We start from the raw sequence: 24697 nt of genomic DNA on the forward strand, positions 1-24697 counted from the left end.
ATATACATATATATATACATATATATATACATATACATATATATATACATCTATATATAGATATACATATACATATATATATATATATATATTTATATTAAAAATGAAAATATAGGAAAATATAGAAAAATGTCACTTCATGCTTAAAACAACCTTCATTTTCTTCACTTGGTTAGCCAAGCATGTCGAGATTAGATTTAACCCAAGTTTGCAAAAGTTAATACTCTATCAATGTAATTCAACAAACCAAACTCGAAATTTTAAGCCAACAACGACATGGCATATTATCTCTAATTAAGTTGCTTGCTTGATTGAGATGATACTATTGTATTATTGTTACGATTAAAATCCAATCTATTCCCTAATTTTATGCATTCAAGCTTTTGGTGGTTTTTAATGCATTTGATAGGGAATAAAATCCTATGTTAGTTTATATTGTTTGAAATTGACCTTGTAATCGGTGTCCAACTCTTCATCTAATAACCATTGTATAAAGAAACATATGGCCATTGACAAGATTATTTTAGTCAGGTTGGGTAGACTACATTTTCTAATTAATTAAACTAGAGTTCATGACGACATATGATGATGATATTATAAGATTTTTGTAGGAAAGTGAAAATCCTCATTAGGAATATTTTCAAGTAATGACATTTTCCTTTATTTATATTTTCTATGTTATGTTCTTCTCTATTTGGAGAGTCTCCTGTTTTATTTCTTTTGTTATTTATATATATGTTGTGTAGTGTAATGTATGAGAAACGATAGGATAAAATTATTTTTTGGGTTCCACGGGTATCAGAGATATAAACTTAGAATCCTCCTTCGTCTTCATTCCCAATCATAGCCACTGCTCATCTTCGATGCCGAAGTGTGTCATGGTTTCCCTGCATCTCGTGCAGAGCCGTTCTTTTCATCTTGATCGTGTCTCCAATGACGCTTCGATCTTCACACCTTCAACGACTGTCTTTGATGTTGCCTTTGACTTCTTTAGCGTCGTCTCCATTCTCTATCTTCGACATTTTTGTCTCCAGCGACGTCTCCATCTCCACCCCTCTCGTTCGCAAGAATCGAAACGGATGAAGATATTTGGAGTTGTCGTTGACACACAAATTGTCTCGTCTTCAACTCTTCTTCTCGCGTCTCCTTATGAACGAGATCGTAGGGCTTGTCTCTTCACATCAGGCTCAGTCTCCGCACGTCTGGCTCGAACAAAACTGAGCATTTTGTTAATTCACTCGTCCCCTCACATCCAACTCGAATAGAACCAAACTTCATCTTTTTTTTTCAGTTGGCTAAATTGGTGGCTAAGTCAACAAATATTTTGGATTTCAATCATCAATTTCCCTTGCTCTAGCCGAGACCTCACAGGTCGCTAACTTGAAAAGGCCCGATCACCTCTCGCTAGATTCTATTTGGTCATCTAGCTAAACAGTTGAAGTAACGGTCCTCTTACTTTTATCTAATCATGATCAAGGACGAAATGGCCTCACAATCTTTCTCCTCGGAATTCACCTCAAGATCCAAGCCCACGTCTTCAACTCTTATCATGCATGATAAATCCTCTCTTCTAGTCACGAACCATAAATTATATGACCACAATTTTCTTATATGGTCCAAGTTTGTCTTCATGTACATCTGTGGCAAAAAGAAAGAGGAACATCTCATAGGCGAAACTTCAATACAAAAAATGACAGATTCCAAACATCGGGTTTGGAAAGTTGACAACCACATAATCATGTCATGGTTAATAAATTCCATGATCTTGGAGGTTGTTGGATAAAGTTTCCTGCTCTATAGGACAACCAAGGAAATATGGAGGCTATACGTGAAACCTACTCTAGCACTGAAAATTCTTCAAGAGTTATTTGAAATTGAGACGATGTTCTGCGATAAGGAGAATTAAGTTTCACTTAATATGTCAATACACTCACTTATATGAGGTTTGCCATAGGAAATGTCCTGATGATTCTGCCTTGTATAGAAGAATATTATTGAAGAAAAGAGAACAATCAAGTTCTTCCTTAGCCTCAATAATGACTTTAATGAAGTTAAGGGGAGAATTATGGGGATAAAACCCATCCCCACTATCCTATAGGCTTTTGCAGAAGTTCAAAGAGAGGAGAGCAAAAAGAAGTTGATGATGATAGCAACCACACCGCATTAAATGTTGAAGAACTAGTCTTGTACACTCAAAACTCCTCTCAGAATAACAAGCCCATAAAAGGACGATCATGGTGCGACCATTGTAAGAAACTTGGTCATGTGAAGGAAAAGTGTTGAAATTACACTGAAAACTTGCAGATTGGAAGCCATCAAATAAAAAATGTTGCTGCCACAACCAACAATAATTCAGAATTTAGCCTATTCACTAGGGAGTAAATTAAGGCACTGCAGAGAATATTCAACCCCAATTCTAGGGAAGCATCAAAATCCTTTGCCGAACAACCTATCAGCTTGTTAGCGCACCAATATATCTTATCGAATGCTTTTAGTGTCCAAAACACTAAATTTAAATCTTGGATAGTTGGCTTTGGAGCCTCAATAATACAATGGGAGATGTCATCATCTTAAAAAATTTTAACCCATGCACCAGTAACTTTGCAGTTCAAATAGAAGATGGTTCATTCTCATTAATAGCAGAATTTGGATTAGTCGATTTGACATATGATCTTTATCTCTAATCTTTTTTTTCTTATGTTCCAAAATTATACTGCAACCTACTCTCAATTAGCAAACTTACTCATGATTTAAAATGTGTGACTAAATTTTATTTCAATTGTTATGATTTTCATGTGGAGGACTTGTGGAAGATGATTAATAATGCTAAGATGCATGGCGGTCTATATTTGCTCAACAAATATAACATTATTGGTAGGAAAGGTCATCCATTAAGATGTACTTCTGAGTTTAGTTTAAATTCTCTAAATGTAGTTTCAATTGAAAGTCAAGTCATATTAAGTCACCGTCATCTTGGTTATCCAAATTGCGTAAAAGGAAAATATGATTCCACATTCATTTCTCAATAAAAAAATTCAAATTTTATGAACGTGAAAAATTTAAACTACAAAACATACTAGCCATGTATGTTCTAAACTGCAATGCAAGCCTTCACATCATTTTTCACTAATTCACCTTGACCTTTGAGGACTCACAAGTAAATAATATAAATGGGGCACGATGGTTTGTATCTTTCATAAATGATCACACAAGAACTACACGAGCATTTCTCATGAAATAAAAATCTGAAATAACCTCCATATTTCAATCATTTCATTTCATGATCTTTACTCGTTTTCAAAGTAAAATTCAAATTCTTAAAATGGATAATGCTAAAGAATATTTTAATTTCATCTTAGTCATTTTTTTTTGCAAATATGATATTATCCATGTAAGTTCTTATGTGGTTATTGATTACAATCCTCAATCTAGTTGCACTAATATTTTATCATTTTGATTTATGCTGTAACAGTTTAACTTCCTCTCTTTAAGTTCTTGTGGTTTACATATAGCATTTTATATTTCCTCATACTATATCTCTTTCAATATACACGATACCTCTTTGATTTTTTTTCTCCTGTATTCTCTCATGATATCAGAGCTACACCACAGTCGAAAACCTCTTCAATTAATGAGGGATTAGCAGCTCTCAACATTGCAGAGCTGCCAATCCCCTCAACCCCAAATTATTTTTTTATCACCAACTGTTGTGAAAAATGACGACAAAAACTAAAAAAAAAAGAAATTGGAACGAGAAAAATACACCAGTAAAAGATGACACAAAATTTACCTGGTTTGACAATTTTGCCTACGTCCACGGAGTTGCAAACGATTTTATTGCTTCAAGGAATTACACCGTTGAGCGCCTCGACGTTTACAAGAAAAAAACTCATTTTTCTCTCTCTTCCCCTCTCTTTTTTTCTCTAAATGAGTTAGAGCCAAAAAGAAAAGTGAAAACTAAGGGAATCCCATAAACCTCCCAGCACAAGAATCGAAGGGAGAAAAAAATACAAACTTTTCTTTTCTTCTTATTTTTCATTTGTGGGTTTTTTGGTGTGTTTTAGGTAGAATTTAGCTTGGCCTTTATATAAGAAGCAAAAAGACTAAATAAAAAAACCCATTTCCGCGTGAGAGAGGGCGGGACCGCGTGGAGAAGACGGGAGACTTTGGCGGGATCCAATCCAGGCGATGAAGCTTAATAAAGGAGTAATCAATTTATCATAATTGATTATGTGGACTGGACTCCACCACTTAACAATTATTTCACTTGGAGACCGGGACACAGACTGCACTATCCACTGACTGTATCGCCCTTTTCCTCAAACGTGATATCTTCCATCTCTGCAACTCAAAGCCCTGTCTTCAAGATGAAAAACCAACTGAAATTGAACACAACTTTAGTTTCTCAAGTGTAACACCCTTGGTCAACATATCAACAGGATTCTTGCTTCCACATTCTCAAATAACAACTGTCTGTCATCTAATAAGGATCAAATAAAGAGATACCTGATTTGAATGTGTTTTGTCCTGGATTGAAATGCTGGATTTCTAGCGAGAAATATGATGCTCTGAGTATCACTGTAGAGAATGTCATTCTGAATCTTCTTACTCAATTCCTCTAAGAAACTCTGTAGCCATATCATCTCCTTAGCAACCTCTGACACTGCAACATACTCAGCTTTTGTAGTGGACAAAAAAACTGTCTTCTGTAGATTTGAGCCCCATGACACTGCAGTACCACCAAGAGTATAAACATAACCTGTAGTATTCTTCTTACTGTCAATGTCTCCAGCTAAATCTGCATCAACATGACCCTGTACCTCCGGACTCTTTTCTGAGAAACACAAAGAAGTTTCTGAAGAGTCTCTTAGGTATCTCAAGATCCACTTCACAACTTCTTAATGTTCCTTCACTGGATTATTCATGTATCTGATGCTCACAACTTCCACTGCATAAGCAATATCCAGTCCGGTGCATACCATAACATACATAAGTGAACAAATAACTGAAGTGTAAGAAACCTTACTCATGCAGTCTTGTTCCTCTTCTTGGGTGATTCATTTTTGCTGAGTCTGAAGTGACTGCCCAAAGGTGTGACAATTGGTTTGGCATGATCCATATTGAAACTGTTAAACACTTTTTTCACATATTCAGTCTGTGAAAGCCTCAACGTGCCCTTGACTCGATCTCTGACAATCCTCATGCCAAGGATTTGCTTTGCCGCTCCCAACGCTCCCAAATCCGCTCCCAAATCCTTCATTGCAAAGTGCTCTGACATATGTTTCTTAAAATTATTTATCTCATCAATGCCTGCCCCTGCAATAAATATATCATCCACATATAGCAGTAGGATGATATATGAGTTGTCAAAGTACCTGACATAGCAATGGTGATCTGTCTGACATCTGTTGCCCCCCGCATTGAACATGAATTTATCAAACTTCTTGTACCATTGTCTGGAAACTTGCTTCAGGTTGTACAAGCTCTTCTTCAGTTTGCAAACTGGATCTTCCTTTCATGGTACCACGAACTCTTCAGGTTGGCGCATGTAGCTGTCTTCTTCAAGATCTCCATGAAGAAAGATTGTCTTCACATCTAATTGCTCCAGAAATAGATTTTCGGTAGCAACCATAACTAGTATCATCATAATGGTTGTGAGCTTCACCGCAAGAGAAAAGATTTCAGAGTAATCAATGTCTTGTCTCTGCTGAAAGCCTTTTACAATAAGTCTGATTTTGTACCTTTTACTGTCATTAAACTCAGTCTTTATCCGGTACACCCACTTGTTGTGCAACGTCTTCTTCCCTTGTAGAAGTTCTGTCAGCTTCCATGTCTGATTTCCCAACAGGGAATCCATCTCCTTCATAGGCAGCTCCAACTTGCTAAAATTTTCATCTGCCAAGATTTTTTCATAGCTCTGTGGTTTTCCACTATCTGTCAGCAAGATGTAGTTCAAAGTTGATAACGCTGGGGCGAACGCCTGCTCCTAACTGACCTACGAACGGCGGCTAGAGTAGTGAATGACTATGAACCTGCCTGTAGAATAATAGGAATGAGTACCTCAGACCCATTTTCCTTGTCATTTCCATCTCCGCTCTATACTGTGACCTCTGGTAGATCATCAAACCTCACGAATTCCGATTCCTGAAGAACTACTTCAGAATTTGTACTAGTCTTGTCCTTGTATATCATCTTCTCTTTGAAGATCACATTTCTGCTTCTGATAATCTTCTGATCCTGATCATCCCAGAAACGATAGCCAAATGCTTCGTCTCAATAACCAATGAAATAACATTTCTTTGACTCAGCCACAAGCCTGCTACGTACATCATAATTGATTAGAACATAAGAAAGACAACCAAAAGTCTTAAGATGAGAAAATTTGACCTCTTTGTCGCTCCAGATCTCCTCAGATAATTCACAGTTAAATGAGACAGATGACTCTCTGTTAATCAAGTAAACTGCAGTGATGACCGCATCTGCCCAGAAGGTTGGTGGTAGTCTGACGTGCAATATCATGCTCCTGGCACACTCATTGATGATCCTGTTCATGCGTTCTGCAATTCCATTTTGCTGTGGTGTGCCCGAAATGATCTTCTCCATTCTGATACCCTGAGCTGCACAGTATTCCTTGAACCTACCATCGATGTACTCACCACCATTGTCAGACCCCAAACGTTTTAGTTTTAGATCTGTCTCTGTTTCCATCATGGTCTTCCAAATTTTGAACACAGTAAATACATTAGATTTGCGCTTCAGAAAGTAATCATATACCTTTTGGCTGTAGTCATCTATGAATGTAACGTAATATCGATAGCCTCCAAGAGATGCCACTAGGGAAGACCCCCACACATCGGTGTGTACCAGTTCTAATTTTTCTGCCTTTGACACCCTGCCATCTTTCAGGAAACTGACATTCTTATGCTTCCCCATAATGCAACTTTTACATATGTCGAGATCAACTGATTTTAGTTCTGGAAGCTTGCCTCTGGACTGAAGCTCTTTCATACCTCTCTGACTCATGTGTCCAAGTCTGTCATATGTCTGCTGCCCCCTCTGTAACTGTAGTTTCAACACTGTTGATTAGACCAGTAGTTATATATAATGTATCAATATTCTTACCCGAGCTAGTACCGGTGCTCCTTTGGTAACATTCTAGGTGCTATCAAAGAGCACTACTAAATGACCACCCTTATCGAGTTGCCCAGCAGATATGAGATTCTTTTTCAGTTCAGAAACGTGTCTAACCTTTTGCAAGATTTATTTATTTTTGTTAGGGAGTGCAATTTCAACATCTCTCATCCCTACCACTTTCAAAACTGCTCCATCAGCCAGGTAGACCTTCCTAAAGTCACCTGCAACATAGTTTTGCATTAACTCCCAGTAGAAAGATGAATGGAAAGAAGCCCTTAAGTTCAATATTCAGTCGTCGACGGAGCTATGAACTGCAAGCAATAGTGCATCTTGCACTTCTTCAGTTACAGTATTAACACTGATGTTCTCCGTCTTCTTAAGGTTTTTGCAATTCTTATTATGTTTCCAGTTTTGCCACAATTCCAACAGGTTGTTTGTTGACCAGACTTTGACTTACTCTTGCCTCTGTGCTTTGATTTTGATCTTCCTCTGTTTGAGTTCTTGTCCTGTGATCTCCCTCTGGAATCAACATTCAGTGCTGAACTCGAATCTGAGGCCTCGTAAGAATTCTTCCTGCGCACCTTTTCAGTCAAAATCAAGTCACGAATAGCATCATATTTCAACTTAGTTTTACCTGCAGAGTTGCTAACTGTCATACTGATGGCTTCCTAACTATTTGATAATGAAGCCAACAGTATTAACTCTCGTATCTCATCGTCAAAATCAATTTCAACAGACGACAATTGATTTGTGATGGTGTTGAAATTATTCAGATGCTGAACAACAGACACACTCTACTTTCTTTAAGTTGAATAACTTTTTCATAAGATGCACCTCGTTATTCGCAGACGACTTTTCGTACATACCTGATAAAACCGTCATGAGATTTGCAGTCTTCATCTTCTTGATGACGTTGTGGGCAACGACTCTTGACTGGGTTAGTTGAATAACTCCCAAAACTTATCGATCCAACATATTTTATTCTGTCTCTTCCATCTTCTCTGGTCGCTTTCTCAGTAACGGAAGATGAAGTTTCTTCCCATAGAGATATTCCTCTATCTGCATCTTACAATAACCAAAATCTGTGTCGTCAAACTTGTCGATCCCCAAAACCTCCACTTCGTCTCCGACTATCGTTCTTCCTCAGGCCCGAGCCGGGGCTCTGATACCAGTTGTTGTGAAAAACAACGACAAAAAATGAAAAAAAGAAATTATGACGAGAAAAATACACCAGAAAAAGGCTACACAAAATTTACGTTGTTCGACAATTTTGCCTATGTACACGGATTTACAAAAAATTTTATTGCTTCAAAGAATTATACCGTCGAACGCCTTCATGTTTACAAGAAAAAAAATCTCTCCTTTTTCTTTCTCTTCCCCTCTCTCTCTTTTTCTCTAAATGAGTTACAACCAAAAAGAAAAGGGAAAACTAAGGGAATCCCGTAAACCTCCTAGCACAAGAATCTAAGGGAGAAAAAAAGTAAAAAACTTTTCTTTTCTTATTTTTTTCTAGCTGTGGGTTTTTGGTGTGCTTTAGGTAGAGATTAGCTTAATCTTTATATAAGAAACAAAAAGATTGAATAAGGAAACCCATTTCCACGTGAGAGAGGGCAGGATTGCGTGGAGAAAGGCAGGACCATGTGGGGACCGCGTGGAGAAAGGCCGCCGACTTTGGAAGGATCCAATCCAGACAATGAAACTTACTAAGGGAAGGAGTAATCAATTTATTATAATTGATTATGTGGATTGGGTTCCATCACTTAACAATTATGATAAATTGATTATTGCTTCTTTTAATAAGCTTCATCGCCTGGATTGGATCCCACCAAAGTCCCGTCTTTCTCTATGCGGTCCCCACCCGAATTCGTCTTTCTCCACGCGGTCCCGCTCTCTCTCATGCGGAAATGGGTTTCCTTAATTAGTCTTTTTGCTTCTTATATAAGGACAAACTAATCTCTATCTAAAGCACACTAGAAACCCACGGCTGGAAAGGAAGAAGAAAAGAAAAGTTTCTTTTTTTTCTCCCTTGGATTATTGTGCTAGGAAGTTTACGGGATTCTCGTAGTTTTCCCTTTTCTTTTTTGGCTGTAACTCATTTAGAGAAAAAGAGAGAGAGAGAGAGAGAGAGAAGAAAAGAGAAAAATGAGATATTTTTTTCATAAACGTCGAGGCGCTCGACGGTGTAGTTCCTCGAAGTAATAAAATCCTCTGCAACTCCGTAAACGTAGAAAAAATTGCCGAACCACGTAAATTTTGTCACTTTTTTCTGGTGTATTTTTCTCATCCCAATTTCTTTTTTTTTATTTTTCGTGTTGTTTTTCACAACAGCTGGTATCAAAACCGCTGTTCGGATCTGAGGAAAAATGATGGCTGAAGACGAAGTGAAGGTTTCGGGGATCGAAAAGTTCGACGACACAAATTTTGGTTACCGGAGGATGCAGATAGAGAAATTCTCTATGGGAAGAAACTTCATCTTCTGTTACAGGAAAAACGACCAGAGAAGATGAAAAAGACTGAATGGAATCAATTGGATTAACATGTTTTGAGGGTTATTCGACTAACCCAGTCGAAATCTGTTCCCACAACGTTATCATGGAGAGGACGACTGCAGATCTTATGATGAATTTATCAGGTTTGTATGAAAAGTCATTGACGAATAACAAGATGCATCTATAACAAGATGAATCTGATAAAAAAGTTATTCAACTTAAAAATGACAGAAGGTGTGTCTATCGTTCAACATCTAAATGATTTCAATATCATCATAAATCAATTGTCATCTATTGAAATTGACTTTTACGATGATATACGAGCGCTGATATTGTTGACTTTATTGCCAAATAGTTGGTAAGACATAAAGATGACAGTTAGCAACTCTGCAGATAAAATTAAGCTGAAATATGATGATATTCATGACTTGATTTTGGCCGAAGAGGTGTGCAAGAAGGATTCTGGCAAGGCCTCAGGTTCGAGTTCAGCATTGAATGTTGATTCCAGAGGGAGATCACAAGACAATAACTCAAACAGAGGAAGATCAAAATCAAAACACAGAAGCAAGAGCAAAGAGCAAGTCAAAACCTGGTCAGCAAACAACCAGCTGAAATTGTGGCAAAATTGATCACATAAAGAAAAACTGCAAAAATCCTAAGAAAACAAAAAACATCAATGCTAATGCTATAACTGAAGAAGTGTAGGATACACTATTGCTTGCAGTTCATAGCTCCGTCGACAACTGGATACTGAACTCAGTGGTTTTTTTTCATTAATCTTCCCGCCGGGAGTTAATGCAAAACTATGTTACAGGTGACTTTAGAAAGATATACCTGGCTGATGGAGCAGCTTTGAACGTGGTGGGGATGTGAGATGTTAAAATTACACTCCTTAACAAAAACAATAGATCTTGCAAAAGGTTAGACACATTCCTGAATTAAAAAAGAATATCGTATTTGTTGGGCAGCTCGATGAAGGTGGTCATTCAGTAGTGTTCTCTGATAACACCTGGAAGGTTACTAAAGAAGCATTGGTATTGGCTTGAGGTAAGAAGACTGGTACGCTATATATGACTACCAGTCTAATCAACAGTGTTGAAACTACAGTTGCAGAGAGCACGACAGACATGTGACATTGCAGGCATAAACACATGAGTCAGAGAGGTATGAAAGAACTTCAGTCCAGAGGCAAACTATCAGAATTAAAGTCAGTTGATCTCGACATGTGTGAAAGTTGCATTATGAGGAAACATAAGAATATCAGTTTCTTGAAAGGTGGCAGGGTGCCAAAGGCAGAAAAACTAGAACTGGCATACACCGATGTATGAGGGTCTTTTCCAGTAACATCTCTTGGAGGCTCTTGATATTACATCACATTCATAGATGACCACAACATAAAGGTGTGAGATTACTTTCTGAAGCGCAAATCTGATATATTTACTATGTTTAAAACTTAGAATGTCATGGTTGAAATGAAGATAGATTTAAAACTAAAATGTTTGAGGTCTGACAATTGTGGTGAGTACTTCGATGGTGGGTTCAAGGAGTACTGTGCAACGCAAGATATCAGAATAGAGAAGACCATTCCGGGGACACCACAACAAAATGAAATTGTAAAACACATGAATAAGACCATCAATGAGCGTGTCAGGAGCATGAGATTGCACGTTGGACTACCACAAACTTTCTAGGCATATGCGGTCAACACTGTAATTTACTTGATCAACAGAGGGTCGTCCGTCTCATTAGACTGTAAATTACATGAGATTGCACGCTGTACTACCACCAACCTTCTGGGCAGATACGGTCAGTACTGCAATTTACTTGATCAACAGAGGGTCATTCGTCCCATTGGACTGTAAATTACCTAAGGAGGTCTAGAGCGACAAAGATGTCAAATTTTCTCATCTTAAGACTTTTGGCTGTCTTTCTTATATTCTAATCAATCCTGATGCACGTAGAAAGCTTGAGGCTGAGTTAAAGAAATGTTATTTCATTCGCTATAGAGACGAAACATTTGACTATCATTTATGAGATGATCGGGATCGGAAGATTATCAGAAATAGAAATGTGATATTTAATTAGAAGATGATATGCAAGGACAAGACTAGTACAAATTCTAAAGTAGCTCCTCAGGAATCGGAGTTCGTGAGGTTTGATGATCTACCAAAGGTCACAGTACTGAGCGAAGATGAGAATGAGGAGGAGAATGGGTCTGGGGCACCCATTCCTATTATTTCGCAGTCAGGTCAGAGTCATTCTCTACTTTAGCCTTTGTTCGTAGGTCAGTCAGGAGCAGACGTTCGCCACAACGTTACTCACCAACTTTGAACTACATTTTGCTGACAGATAGTGGGGAACCACAGAGCTATGAAAAAACCTTGACAGATAAAAATTTTAGTAAGTGGGAGCTGACCATGAAGGATGAGATGGATTTCCTGCTGGGAAATCAGACATGAGAGCTGACATAACTTTCACAAGGGAAGAAAACATTGCACAACAAGTGAGTGTACCAGGTAAAGACTGAGCTTGATGACAGTAAAAGATACAAGACCAGATTTATTGTAAAAGGTTTTCTACAGAGGCAAGACATTGATTACTCTGAGATCTTTTCTTCAGTGATGAAGCTCACAACCATTAGGATGATACTTGCTATGGTTGCTACCGAAGTTCTATTTCTGGAGCAATTAGATGTAAAGACAGGCTTTTTTATGAAGACATTGAAGAAGACATTTACATGCGTCAACTTGAAGGGTTCGTGGTACCAAGAAAGGAAGATTCAGTTTGCAAACTGAAGAAGAGCTTGTATGACCTGAAGCAAGCTCCCACAGACAGTGGTACAAGAAGTGTTTGATAAATTCATGCTCAATGCAGGGTACAACAGATGTCAGATAGATCATTGTTGTTATGTCAGGTATTTTGACAACTGTTATATCATCCTACCACTGTATGTGGATGATATGTTTATTATAGGGGCCAACATTGATGGGATAATCTTAAGAAGCAGATGTCAGAGCACATTGTAATGAAGGATTTGGGAACGGCAAAGCAAATTCTTGACATGAGGATTGTCAGAGATTGAGTTAAGCGCACGTTGAGATTTTGACAAGCTGAATATGTGAAAAAGGTGCTTAATATGTTTAATATGGATCGGTTCAAACCAGTTAGCACACATTTAGGCAGTCATTTCAGACTCCAAGTTAGAGGAGGAACAAACTACATGAGTAAGGTTCCTTACGCTTCTGCTATTAGTTTACTTATGTATGCTATGGTTTTCACCAGGCTGGATATTGCCCATGTGGTGAGAGTTGTGAGCAGATACATGAGTAATGCAGAGAAAGAACATTGGGAAGCTGTGAAGTAGATCTTGAGATACCTAAGAGGCTCTTCAGAAACTTGCTTGTGTTTCTCAGGAAAGAGCCAGGAAGTACAAGACCATGTTGATGCAGATTTAGCTGGAGACATTGACAGTAGGAAGAGTACTACAAGTTTTGTTTAATACTCTTGGTGGTACTACAGTGTCATGGGGCTCAAGTCTGCAGAAGACAGTTTCTTTGTCCACTACAGAAGTTGAGTATGTGCACTGTCAGAGGCTGCTAAGGATATGATATGACTACAAAGTTTCTTGGAGGAATTATGTAATGAGGTTCAGAATGACACTCTCTACAGTGATTGTCAGAGCGTCATATTCCTCGTCAGAAATCCAACATTTCAATCCAGGACCAAACACATTCTGATCAAGTATCACTTTATTGGATCTTTATTAGATGACGAACAGTTGCTACTTGAGAAAATTTGTGGAAGCAAGAACCTTGCTGATATGTTGACCAAGGGTGTTACACTTGAGAAACTGAAGTGTTACACTTGCAAGGGTGTTACACTTGAGAAACTGAAGTTGTGCTCGACTTCAGTTAGTTTTCTAGCTTGAAGACAGGGCCTTGAATTGCAGAAGTGGAGGATATCACGTTTAAGGAAAAGAGACATACAACCAGTGGATAGTGCAATCTGTGTCCCGGTCTCCAAGTGAGAGAATTGTTAAGTGGTGGAACCCAATCCACATAATCAGTTATGATAAATTGATTACTCATTCCTTTATTAAGCTTCATCGCCTGGATTGGATCCCTCCAAAGTCTCCCGCCTTTCTCCATGCGGTCCCATCCTCTCTCACGCGAAAATGGGTTTCCTTATTTAGTCTTTTTGCTTCTTATATAAGGGTCAAGCTAATCTCTACCTAAAGCACACCAAAATCCCACGGCTGGAAAGGAAGAAGAAAAAAAAAGATTGTCTTTTTTTCTCCCTTGGATTCTTGTGCTATGAGGTTTACGGGATTCCCTTAGTTTTCTCTTTTCTTTTTGGCTGTAACTCATTTAGAGAAAAAGAGATAGAGGGGGAAGAGAGAGAAAGGAAGAGAGAGAAAAAGGAGAGTTTTTTTCTTGTAAACGTCGAGACGCTCGACGACGTAATTCCTCGAAGCAATAAAATCTTCTGCAACTCCGTGGACGTAGACAAAATTGCCAAACCATGTAAATTTTGTGTCGCCTTTTTCTGGTGTATTTTTCTCGTCCCAATATCTTTTTTTTTATTTTTCGTTGTCGTTTTTCACAACAACATCAAATTGGAGGTTAATACTCCTCTAGCTGCAGACAATTACACCATTTGGAGATCTCAAATCACAAAAATCATCAAGGTAAATGGTTTTTTCAGGTTTCTTGATGGATCTGCTGCCCGCCGGTGCTGATCACCCCAATCCAACATTTAACGCTTGGACGTTAATTGGTCAGAATATCTCAGCAATTTTTATTTCCAACATAGCAAATATCATTCTCCCGTATGTGATGAATCTAGACTCCTACGCAGAATTTTTACTTGCCCTTTATCATTGCCTTCTAGCAACAAAAAAATACCGAGTTATACAACTCAAGAATGAGCTGCATAACCTTTCCACGAATAATCAAAATATGACGCAATATCTGACGTAGATCAAGACTCTGGTAGATAATATTTTCACAATTGGATTAGAAGTTGATACAGAGGATATCATCCTCTACACCCTCAAAGGGTTACCGCCAACATATCAGGCATTCAAGACTTCTAAATCAACATCTCTAATGATTGTCCCTCTGATCAAACTGATATTCGACGGGCTCTTTTCTCTCAGTGTGGTCGTGGCAGGAATAGCTCTAGAGGAAGAGTAAATACTTCTAAGTTCTCCAACAAGAGATCTCAGAGACTTATCCGCTCAACAATCCTAGTCAAGGAATCGACCTACTTGTTAGATTTGGAACAAAGAATGAGACATTGCTTCATACTGTTGGCATCAACTTAACATCAACCATCAACCTGAAGAAACTCAAGATAACATAGCTCTTAATACCTCATCGCACTGGAATACAGATTGGTATCATGATACAGGTGCTACAACCCATCTAACAACAAATCTTGACAACATTCAACAATCCAACAATATCAAGGACCCAATCAGGTTTTTAAGGCAACGGGGAGTCTGTTTCCATGCAGTATTCTAGAAAAGTTTGCTATATACACGCAATCGTAATCTTTCTCTTTCAAAAGTTTTACATACTCCTCATATAACTCACAATCTTCTCTCAGTCCCAAAATTACCCTTTGATAACAATTGTTAAATCATCTTTGATTCATGTGGTTATATCATGAAGGATCAACTAACTCAACAAGTTCTTCTTCGCAGTCCTTGTCTTAATGGATTTTATCCCATTGTTTCTCCCAAATATGTCTTTCTTTCAACCACCAATAGTGAAGACCTATGGCATAAGCGTCCGAGTCATCCGAACATGCAAACCATCATTGTCATGTCCAAGCAACAGCCACATCTTCACATCTCCTGCAGTTCTTTTTTTTGTACCTGTTATACTACTGTAAAACATCATCAACTACCCTTTTTTTTGTCTATTAGTCATACCTATCAATCATTAGAGTTGATTCACTCTGATGTTTGAGGGCCATCTCCTCACTCATCTTTACAAGGCTATAAGTATTATGTACTGATAATTCTAGATATTCTTGGATATTACCTATGCTGCATAAATTTGATGCCGTTTCTATTTTTCTCAAATTTGAGAAACAAGTTGAACTTCAATTCAATAACCACATCAAAATTTTGAGAACGAATGGGGTTGGTGGATATAACAATCATCACTTCAATCAATATTTAAATAATCAAGGTATCATTCATCAAATAACTTGTGCCCATACCTCTCAATAGAATGGTATTGTAGAGCACAAGCACAAACACATTTTTGATACCACTAGAGCTCTACTTGCTGACTCCAGTCTTCCTTCACTTTGGGTAGAAACCGTCACCACTTCTATCCATCTAATAAACATGATGCCTTCTCTTATAATTCAAAATAAATCACCTTAATACAAGTTATACAAGACAGGACTCAATCGTCAACACCTTAAAAGTTTTTGGTTGTGTTTGTTACCCCTGAATTCCCCATATTTAGCGAAATGAACTTCGGCAATGAGCTTCAACATGCATTTTATTGGCTAACCTGAACACACGGAACAATACAGATGTTTTAACTCAATTACAAGAAAGTCCATCTAGCAATGCCCTTTTTGATGAGCAAACTTTCCCTTACAGAAAAATTCACACCACTGAAAACAACACTTCTGCTAATACCTTTCCTCCTCGTCCTCTCACCCTCCTATCGACATCAATTAAATCCACATCTTTGGTTGCAATGCATCAACCACTCATTTCAGCCGAAATTACTCATTCTTTTTCCACAGTTTCTCAGACATCTTATGCCTTACCTCTACCATCTATCTGCCATCCTATCATTACTCACACATCCCTCGACATAAAATAGTTGTACGTTCCAAATCAGGCCATCTTTCACCCAAAATTCACCTCAGTCTTCAGCATACTCACGGTTCAAAGAAGGTTCCTTATACCTACACTCAAGCTGCCAAGAATAATCATTGGAAACAAGCTATGGAAGAAGAACTTTACGCTTTATGAACTCAAGGCACTTGGATGCTCGTTCCAACTCCCGCTCATGAGAACATTCTAGGACCCAAATTGTCTTACAAGATAAAGAGTAATACTGATGGTTCTATAGTCTGTCACAGCCAGATTAGTGGCTCAAGGGTATCAACAATAATTTGGTCTTAGTTACAAGTGCGCTTTTAGTTTTTTTGCCAAATTTCCAACAATCAGAATTCCTCTCACTCTGGCTATACATCATCAATGGCAAGTCCTGCAACTAGATGTTGTTAATGCCATTTTACATGGAAACCTTGAGGAGGCCATTTACATGCGACAACCTCCGAGGTACATTGATACTCAATTTATACATCGCATATGTTTAATAAGAAAGGTTATCTATGGTCTCAAACAGGCTCCGAGATAATGTTATACAACCTTCACTCCACACCTTCATTAGAAAGGGTTTATCCACAACCAATCTATTCCTTTTTTATTCATTTACCAGCATTCCAGCACTGTGTATCTCTTATGTTATATCGACGACACTTTGCTTATGGGTAATGACACTAACTTCATTCAACAACTTCTAAGTGACCTACAGAGAAAGTTTTATATGAAAAACCCGGGACCAGTATCAACTTTTCTTGGCATCAACGTGTAACACAAGAATAATAACTTCTTTCTATCTCAGGCACTATGCTGTTGAATTTCATCAAAGAGCTTGGATGAGTGATTGTTAACCACTTTTAAATCCTCTTGCATCCAATATTATATCTACTTCAGAACATCAACAACCATTTGATAATCCTAAACTTTATGAATGATTGGTTAGGTCACTTCAATATCTAACGATCACTCGATCTGATCTCTCTTTTGTTACTAATCAACTATCTCAACACATACATCAACCTCTTTGCATTCACTTTCAAAATCTCAAAAGAGTATTAAGGTATATCAAAGGCACCCTCAGCATTGGTCTTCCCATCAAACTTGGTCCTCTTACTCTCAGTTCATACTTTGATGCGAGTTGGGCCAGTGATCAAGCATATCGTCATTCAATTACAAGAAACTGTTCTTACTTGGGTCATAATCTTCTATTTTGGCAGCGTAGATACAACAAATTGTCGCCAAGCCTTCTACGGAAGCATAATACGGGGCCCTTGCCTCTTCTTTCATGGACGCCATCTGGCTTCGACGTCTACTTCAAGAATTTTAGATAACCGTTCAACAACCAACTGTAATCTACTAAGACTATTTTAGTCATGGCTCTAGCTCATAATCCTATTTTTACGCCCGAACTAATTAGATAGAAAATGGTTATCATTTTATACGAGAGCATCTACATTCCAAAGAAATCATGCTCATTTACATCTCCACTAATGATCAACCTGTGGACATACTCGCTAAATCTTTACCAACTCCATATTTCAATAAGCTCACAAATTCACTTTGCAATTCGACAACATCAGTTTGAGATTAAATGATAACTACGCTAAGTACAATTGTATTGATATTTTATCATTTTGATTTTTTTTGTTACTTTTCAACCTCCTCTCTTTATGTTCTTCGTGGTCTTTATTCTTTCGTGGCTTATATATCAATTTTTTATTTCCCTGTACTGTATCTCTCTTTCAATATGTAAGATATCGCTTTTAGTTTTCTCCTCCTCCTGTATTTCTTGAAATACTTTTCATAAAATGACGCCGCCTAAAAGAAAAATATACACTTACTTGAAGTGACCCGTGTCATTATGTTGCTTAATCATGTACCAATGCATTTTTTGAGAGATGCCACTCTCACAACCACATATCTCATTAATTGGATGCCTAGTCGAGTCCTACAATTTCAAATTCTTTGTAATGTTCTCATGAAATCCTATCCACACATCCGCTCTCTTTTAAGATCTTTGATTGTTCTACCTTTATTCACATCCACCAACAACACAACACCTCCAATCAAGAAGGGTACAAATATTACCCCTCAACTATTTGAAAAATTTATAACTCCATGGATGTCACTTTCTTTTAGAATCAATCTTGTTTTTTTCAAATATGGAATTTAGGGGGAGAACTTGAGGGAATATCAGATTTGAGAACTTTTCCAAGACACTCAAGTTATTTTTTCTTCAAATGAACAAAACCTTGTCACTCAACCAACTCTATTGGAACAATTAAACTCTGTCATCGAAGCTGTCCTAATTATCTCCACTCCATCTCAACATCACACCAATGCGCAGGAAATTTATGTCTACACTAGAAGGACCACTGAGCATGTAGATGATACTATGCAAACTTAGGATTGTCAGGAGCCATAACCAAATGCTCCTACTTCTGATAATCATAATGGTATGGATTCGTCATCTCATGACTCTCTTATACCATTTATTGATGAACTTAATCAACCAATCATACAAAAAAAATGTATTCAAGGGCACACTGATCATTCGATTGAAAGATATGCAACTTATTGGAACTTACTATCATCTTGCAAAGTGTTTGTGAGAAACCTTGATAGTGTGTAGGTTCCCAACTCTATCCAAGAAGCTTTAAGAGTTCCTACATGGGAACAATCAGTTGAGAATGAAATTCATGCTCTAGAAAAGAATAATACATGGACACTGACAAAATTGCCTCTTGGAGAAAACCTTGTAGGCTGCAAATGGATATTCACAATCAAGTACAGAGATAAAAGTGTAGAGAGCTTCAAAGTCATAATAGAGCCAAGGATTCAGACAATCATATAAGATTGATTATCAGGAAATATTTGCACATATTGCTAAACTTAATATAGTTTCGATTTCTACTCTCTTGCAGTAAATCAATATTGCATACTCAGTCAGTCTAGTAAGTAAACACATGAATAAGGAAACAGCAAACAAAATCTTGAGATACTTAAAAATGAATTCAAAACATGGTCTGCTCTTCAAAAGAATTGAAAGCCGTGAGATTGAGGTATACAGAGATGTTGGCTGGGCGGGAGAGATAATTGATAGAGAATCAATCACTGGATATTGTTTATGCGTCAGGGGCAATTTTGTCACGTGGAGAAGCAAAAATAATTTGTTGTCGCAGTGCATAATCTGAATTTCATGCTCTTGCACTAGGAATATATGTGGGAATGTGGATTCAAAGGCTATTTAAAGAGCCTCAGGTTCAGAGAAAAGACATAATCAAGATGTCTAGTGTTAGTCAAACAACTATTATTATAGCTATGAAACTTGTGTATTTTGACATAACAAAATGCATTAAGATTGACCGACACTTCATTTTTAGAAAATGTTAACAATAGAATTGTTTAGCTTTTGCTATGTTTCCACAAGATTTCAAATAATTTATATTGTCATCAAAGGATTACTAAGGGTTGGTCGTGAAGATTTAAGTTCAAGCTTTGTTTGTACAATATAAACAATCTAGCTTGAGGGGGATTGTAGGAAAGCACAAATCTTTATTTTGAAGAATTTTTTTCTTTCCTCTTAGAATATTCTCCATTAATGATGTTTTGTTTTATTTATATTTCCTTTTTTATGTTCTTCCCTATTTAGAGGAGTTCCTATTTTGTTTTTTTTTTAATATTTATATATATATGTCGTGTAGTATAATATATGAGATGCAATGTAATAAAATTACTTTCCGGATTCTACAATTTTAATTAGGTCTGTCTTCCCCTTGGATGTTTGTCAAACTCATCTACCTGAAGCATGTAAGCATAGCATTTATCTTCTGCTTTAAGAAAGGCATCATAACACAAATCTATCTAAGATCTTACTCAGTTGACCTTTATTTAAAGTTCCTTCTCTAACAAGTGAGGGAATTAATCGTGGAGTTTGTGCTTATGGAAAACCTTCAAACTAGTAACATGCAGTCTATGTACGAGTCTAAAATCTCTAGGTAGAACCATTGTTTAAAATTATGTAATATGTGGCCCTTCTTAACCTAATTCTGAAGAAAAATGCTTGAAGGCATATGCCTCGAAGAGCTCAGGCAAGGCGTATGCCTCACATTGGTTGAGTCCTGCCTCAAGGCGAGCCTCGCCGCAAGTCCACTAAGGTGTGTTCCTCTCGCGCTTAGATTTTTTTCCTCTTTATTAGACAGTTGAAATATGAATCAAAGTCGCATTATCATGCACAGGAGGTCTCTTCTCCACAATCAAACTTCCCAGCATCGCTGTTTGCTGCTTTTGTTGCTTGTACCACCACCGTCATTTGTTGTTTCTAGTGTCAGCACCACCACTATTGCTTGTTGCTCCTGCTACAGCAGTCGCCTGCTTTTGCTATAGGTATTTAGATTTAATTAAATCAGAAGATAAATGCTTTGCTTACATTGGTAGATTAATCTTCTTGTTGCAGCCACCATCGTCTACTACATTAGCAAATAAACAACATTTATCTTCTACAACAGCTGTCTGCTTCTGCTATATTTATCTTCTTGTTGCAGCCACCACCGTCTACTACTTTTGTAGGTACCGTCATTTGCTACTGCCGTCGCCAACTCTTGCTACTGCCACTAGCTGCTCTTGCTGCCTCCACGGTCGCCTATTGCTCCATCTTATGATTATTTATTATGTTTTTTATTTAAATTTTTGGATGTTATTATGTTCATTGGACAATAGGAATGAGAGAAGTTTATTATGCTAAACTCATCTTTTATTTTATATATTTATGTTAGTTTGATACTTGAGTAGTTGATTTTAACATTATATTTTTATTTTTTGAAGTTGCCGCATGATATTTTGTAGTTTATGCAATTTATTATTTAATATAAATGTAATTTGTTGTTTTTTATCATGCTAGAATGTTATTATGTCTTTCTTTATTATATATATATATATATATATATATATAAAAATAGGTAATGAAGCAAGCATAGGGGGAGGTTAAATATAAGTAGCAACAAAATGAAAAAAAGTTAGCTAATACTAATTTCGTTATAGATGAAGATTCTATTATATTATTTTTATCTCTTTATTTTGACTTATGCAAATTTCAATTTGTGAGGCGTACACCTCAAACCATTTCAAGGCTTACCACTCGCTTCACTAATGTAAACAAAAAAAATATCTTAATACCCAATTGCACAATTTTAAAAATTGGGTTGTGCTTTTTCATTACTTAATCTTTCTTGTGAAGCAATTTACTTCTTTTTACCAATTTTATAGCTCCCCTTTAAAATTCCACAAACTTTACATAGGTATGAGGGTTGAACCATGGCCTTTTTGGATATTCAAGTGGAAATAAAAAGTTGAGTGGAATTGATATGGTCCAAGCAAAGTGGAATGCATATTTTCATCCATTAAAAAAAAAAAAACAAAAACAAAAAAAAAGTTTGAATATAGAATCTGTTAAGCCTCTTTGGACACGGGAACTCATATCTTCTTTTATTTAGATTCGGTTGACTACCTTTGCTAATTAATTCAATTAAAGTCTATGACTATTCATGATGGCAGATTAATAACATCTTTATTAGGCTCGTCTTCCTCATAGATTTCTTTTAAACCAGGGGGCTGTTTGTTTGCTGAAAAAGAATATAGCTTGAAAGTGCAGAGAAAAGGAAATGTATTATATTGAAAAGTAAATATTATTATTTGCATGAATACATTAAAAATGGATGAATTTTTCATTTTGTGTTTGGGTGAGCACACTGAAAAAATAATGTATTGTAAAACCTTTGAGTGGTGGCCAGTGGCGACCAATGGCAATTGACAGTGATGCTCAATGACTGTGTTGGGCAGTGACCATCGTCGGTGAGTTGAAGCTGGGGCTAGCGGAGATGGCGAATGGCTGCCATGGTGGCATCAATGACTGCGGTAGCGCCACCTATCTTCTTATAGTTTCACTATAACCCGCTGCATGCTTTACTTGGGGCTAAGGATTGATTGCCAGCGTTGATATATGGACCTTACATTTCTGTTTGAGCTCTGAGAGAAGTTACTGAGTTAAGGGCTCAAATGTTCACACTGTATTAAATTTTATAAAATTTTTATTTATCTGAACGAATTTGATCAATTGATTTGATATTTGAATGGATATAAAAAGTATGTCGAGTGATATGACCCAAGTAGAATGAAAAATATCTTGACAACTATTTATTTTGTAATATTTTATCAAATATTTTGGCTAAGTCATGGATGGATTTGATTTGATAGCCAATGATGTATTTGGATTTACTTTATAGTCATTCAGATCCAGATTAGAATCATTAAATTTAATATGATTGCTAATAGGATATTGCCTTGCTTGGATTTGGAGATCAATATGTGCATATGACAAATAACTTAAACGTTATTTTTTTCAATTTCATGAACGTTTTTTCCCAATATGATAGGTCCTTATTTGAGCAACACTTTTATTTTTTGTTCTCCATTTATGTAATGTGAGCTTATAACGGCTTAACAAACCCAAAGTTTTTGTGCTGCTTCGTCAACATACTCAAGCCACTAGCTGTTACTTTAACTGCTAGCTCTTCAAACATACATAGGCTTGCATAATTGTTAAAATATCAGAATTTGAAGCCTCAAATAGTACTCTAAAAAGAGAACCATCAACTCAACAATTTGTAGGTGGAATTATAAGGGAATTGCTTTAGAAAAGCTGCATGAAACTTTAAAAAATCACAATCAGCTTAGACTCTAAATGAAGGGCCAATGCTTCCAACATGACATCTCGAAGATCGAGAAGTACCTAACGTATGACTTGCTAATCCTCTTTGATCGTTTAGGAAAACAATTCAAAATTCATTAGAGGATGCAAAGTTTAAAGTTCATTTATAATGTGTTTGAAGAATTTTAGCTTAAAACTTATTTAAAATCCATTTAATAGGCATACCAAGCATCCTCTTCATATGGTAATTTTAATTTTTGCTGTTCTTTTTTCTAATTTTAACTTTAGTTTCTGCGTGCAAAATAAAAATCATATTTACTTCATGTTTATGCTTCGTGATCATTGAATATATAGTTGCTGCTCTAGTATTTTCATGACAATCAGGCACACGCCTGTTCACATGTATACGGTGCAATTTAAGAAGCAATCTGATATTGAGTTGGAGACATGCGAGTTTCTGGCCTATGCTCTAGAATGCAACCCTAAACTTGCAAGCATGGCTTGGTAGGTTGCTATCTTTTTTATGTAAGAACTTCTTTTTGAGCCCAAAAAAGATTGTACAAATCCTTGAATTGATGGTGTATTATGAGGAGGTGGTCCCTAAGGAAGCAAACATTATGAACCTAGCTTGCAGATCACACAATACCAAAACTTACTCATGGTCCTCCATTGGTTCCAGAATGGCCGCTTGTATGTGCAGAATATACTGTATTAATAATGTGCTTCAATATTGAAAAGAGAATAAAAAAGAGAGCCATGGGAACATCGATGATAAAAAGTTGCGGTTAGGGTAGGGGAGTGAAAGATGTTGAAAGAGGGAGGAGAGGAATAGAAAAGATCAGGGTGGAGGTAAAATGGGATGATTGAGTATTTATATCTCAGCTCTTTTTCTTTCATTTGTCTTTTTATTTCTCTTTTTTCATTTGTTTCTTTCGCATTCTCTCACTTTTTTTTTATTTGAAAAATCAGCTGAGTATATTCTGACCAAAATTTGGTCAGGATGAGTTAAAACCTTTAGATTTACTTTAAGATAGATGATGAACTCATGTATTGCATTCATTTTAAAGCAAATCCAGGAGTTCTAAAAACTTCGTGACCAAACTTTGATCAGGATATTTTGACCCAATTTTTTCTTATCTTGTGCACATTCCTTGTTCCTCTCTATCATTCTATTTTTGCATCTCTTCTTTCATATTTTGTCACTGCTCCCTCAGTCCTCTTTTTTTTTATATTTGTTTCTCTGCCTGATTACATTGTTGTTTGGTTATAATTTATGAAGCACGGATACAGGAACACAAACACGAGATGACAGGCAATTGAAAAAATTGTCACAGCACATTATGGACACGTTCTTATATATAGTTAGTTATTAATATAATATAAATTATATTTATGAACTTAAATTTTATTTTTGCTTTGTGTTGTAATATTTTTAGTAAATAAAAATGAATATATATATATATATATATATATATATATAGCAAAAAAAAAAGAGTTTAATACTCT

The 24697-nt window shown here is 36.7% G+C and overlaps 1 protein-coding gene across 6 annotated transcripts in view; it reads left to right on the forward strand.

Annotated features, from left to right (window-relative positions):
• LOC110021176 (ribosomal L1 domain-containing protein 1-like) overlaps positions 1–21202 on the forward strand; it is a 24513-nt gene extending 3311 nt beyond the window's left edge. Inside the window, exons 2-3 of one of the 6 annotated variants that reach the window (XR_002293621.1) lie at positions 20555–20871; positions 20942–21201. Coding sequence is in view for 4 of the 6 variants with exons in the window: in XM_020719568.1 (XP_020575227.1) it covers positions 20555–20603 (49 nt within the window). In the remaining 2 variants the exon portion in view is untranslated. Of the gene's footprint in view, positions 1–14327; positions 14783–20554 lie in introns of those variants that run through there. The other 5 variants (XR_002293622.1, XM_020719568.1, XM_020719567.1 and 2 more) reach the window with 5 other exon arrangements.
• The last annotated feature ends 3495 nt before the right edge of the window (positions 21203–24697 follow it).

Source organism: Phalaenopsis equestris, unplaced genomic scaffold, assembly GCF_001263595.1.
Source record: "Phalaenopsis equestris unplaced genomic scaffold, ASM126359v1 Scaffold000123, whole genome shotgun sequence".
Classification (NCBI taxonomy): Eukaryota; Viridiplantae; Streptophyta; class Magnoliopsida; order Asparagales; family Orchidaceae; genus Phalaenopsis; species Phalaenopsis equestris.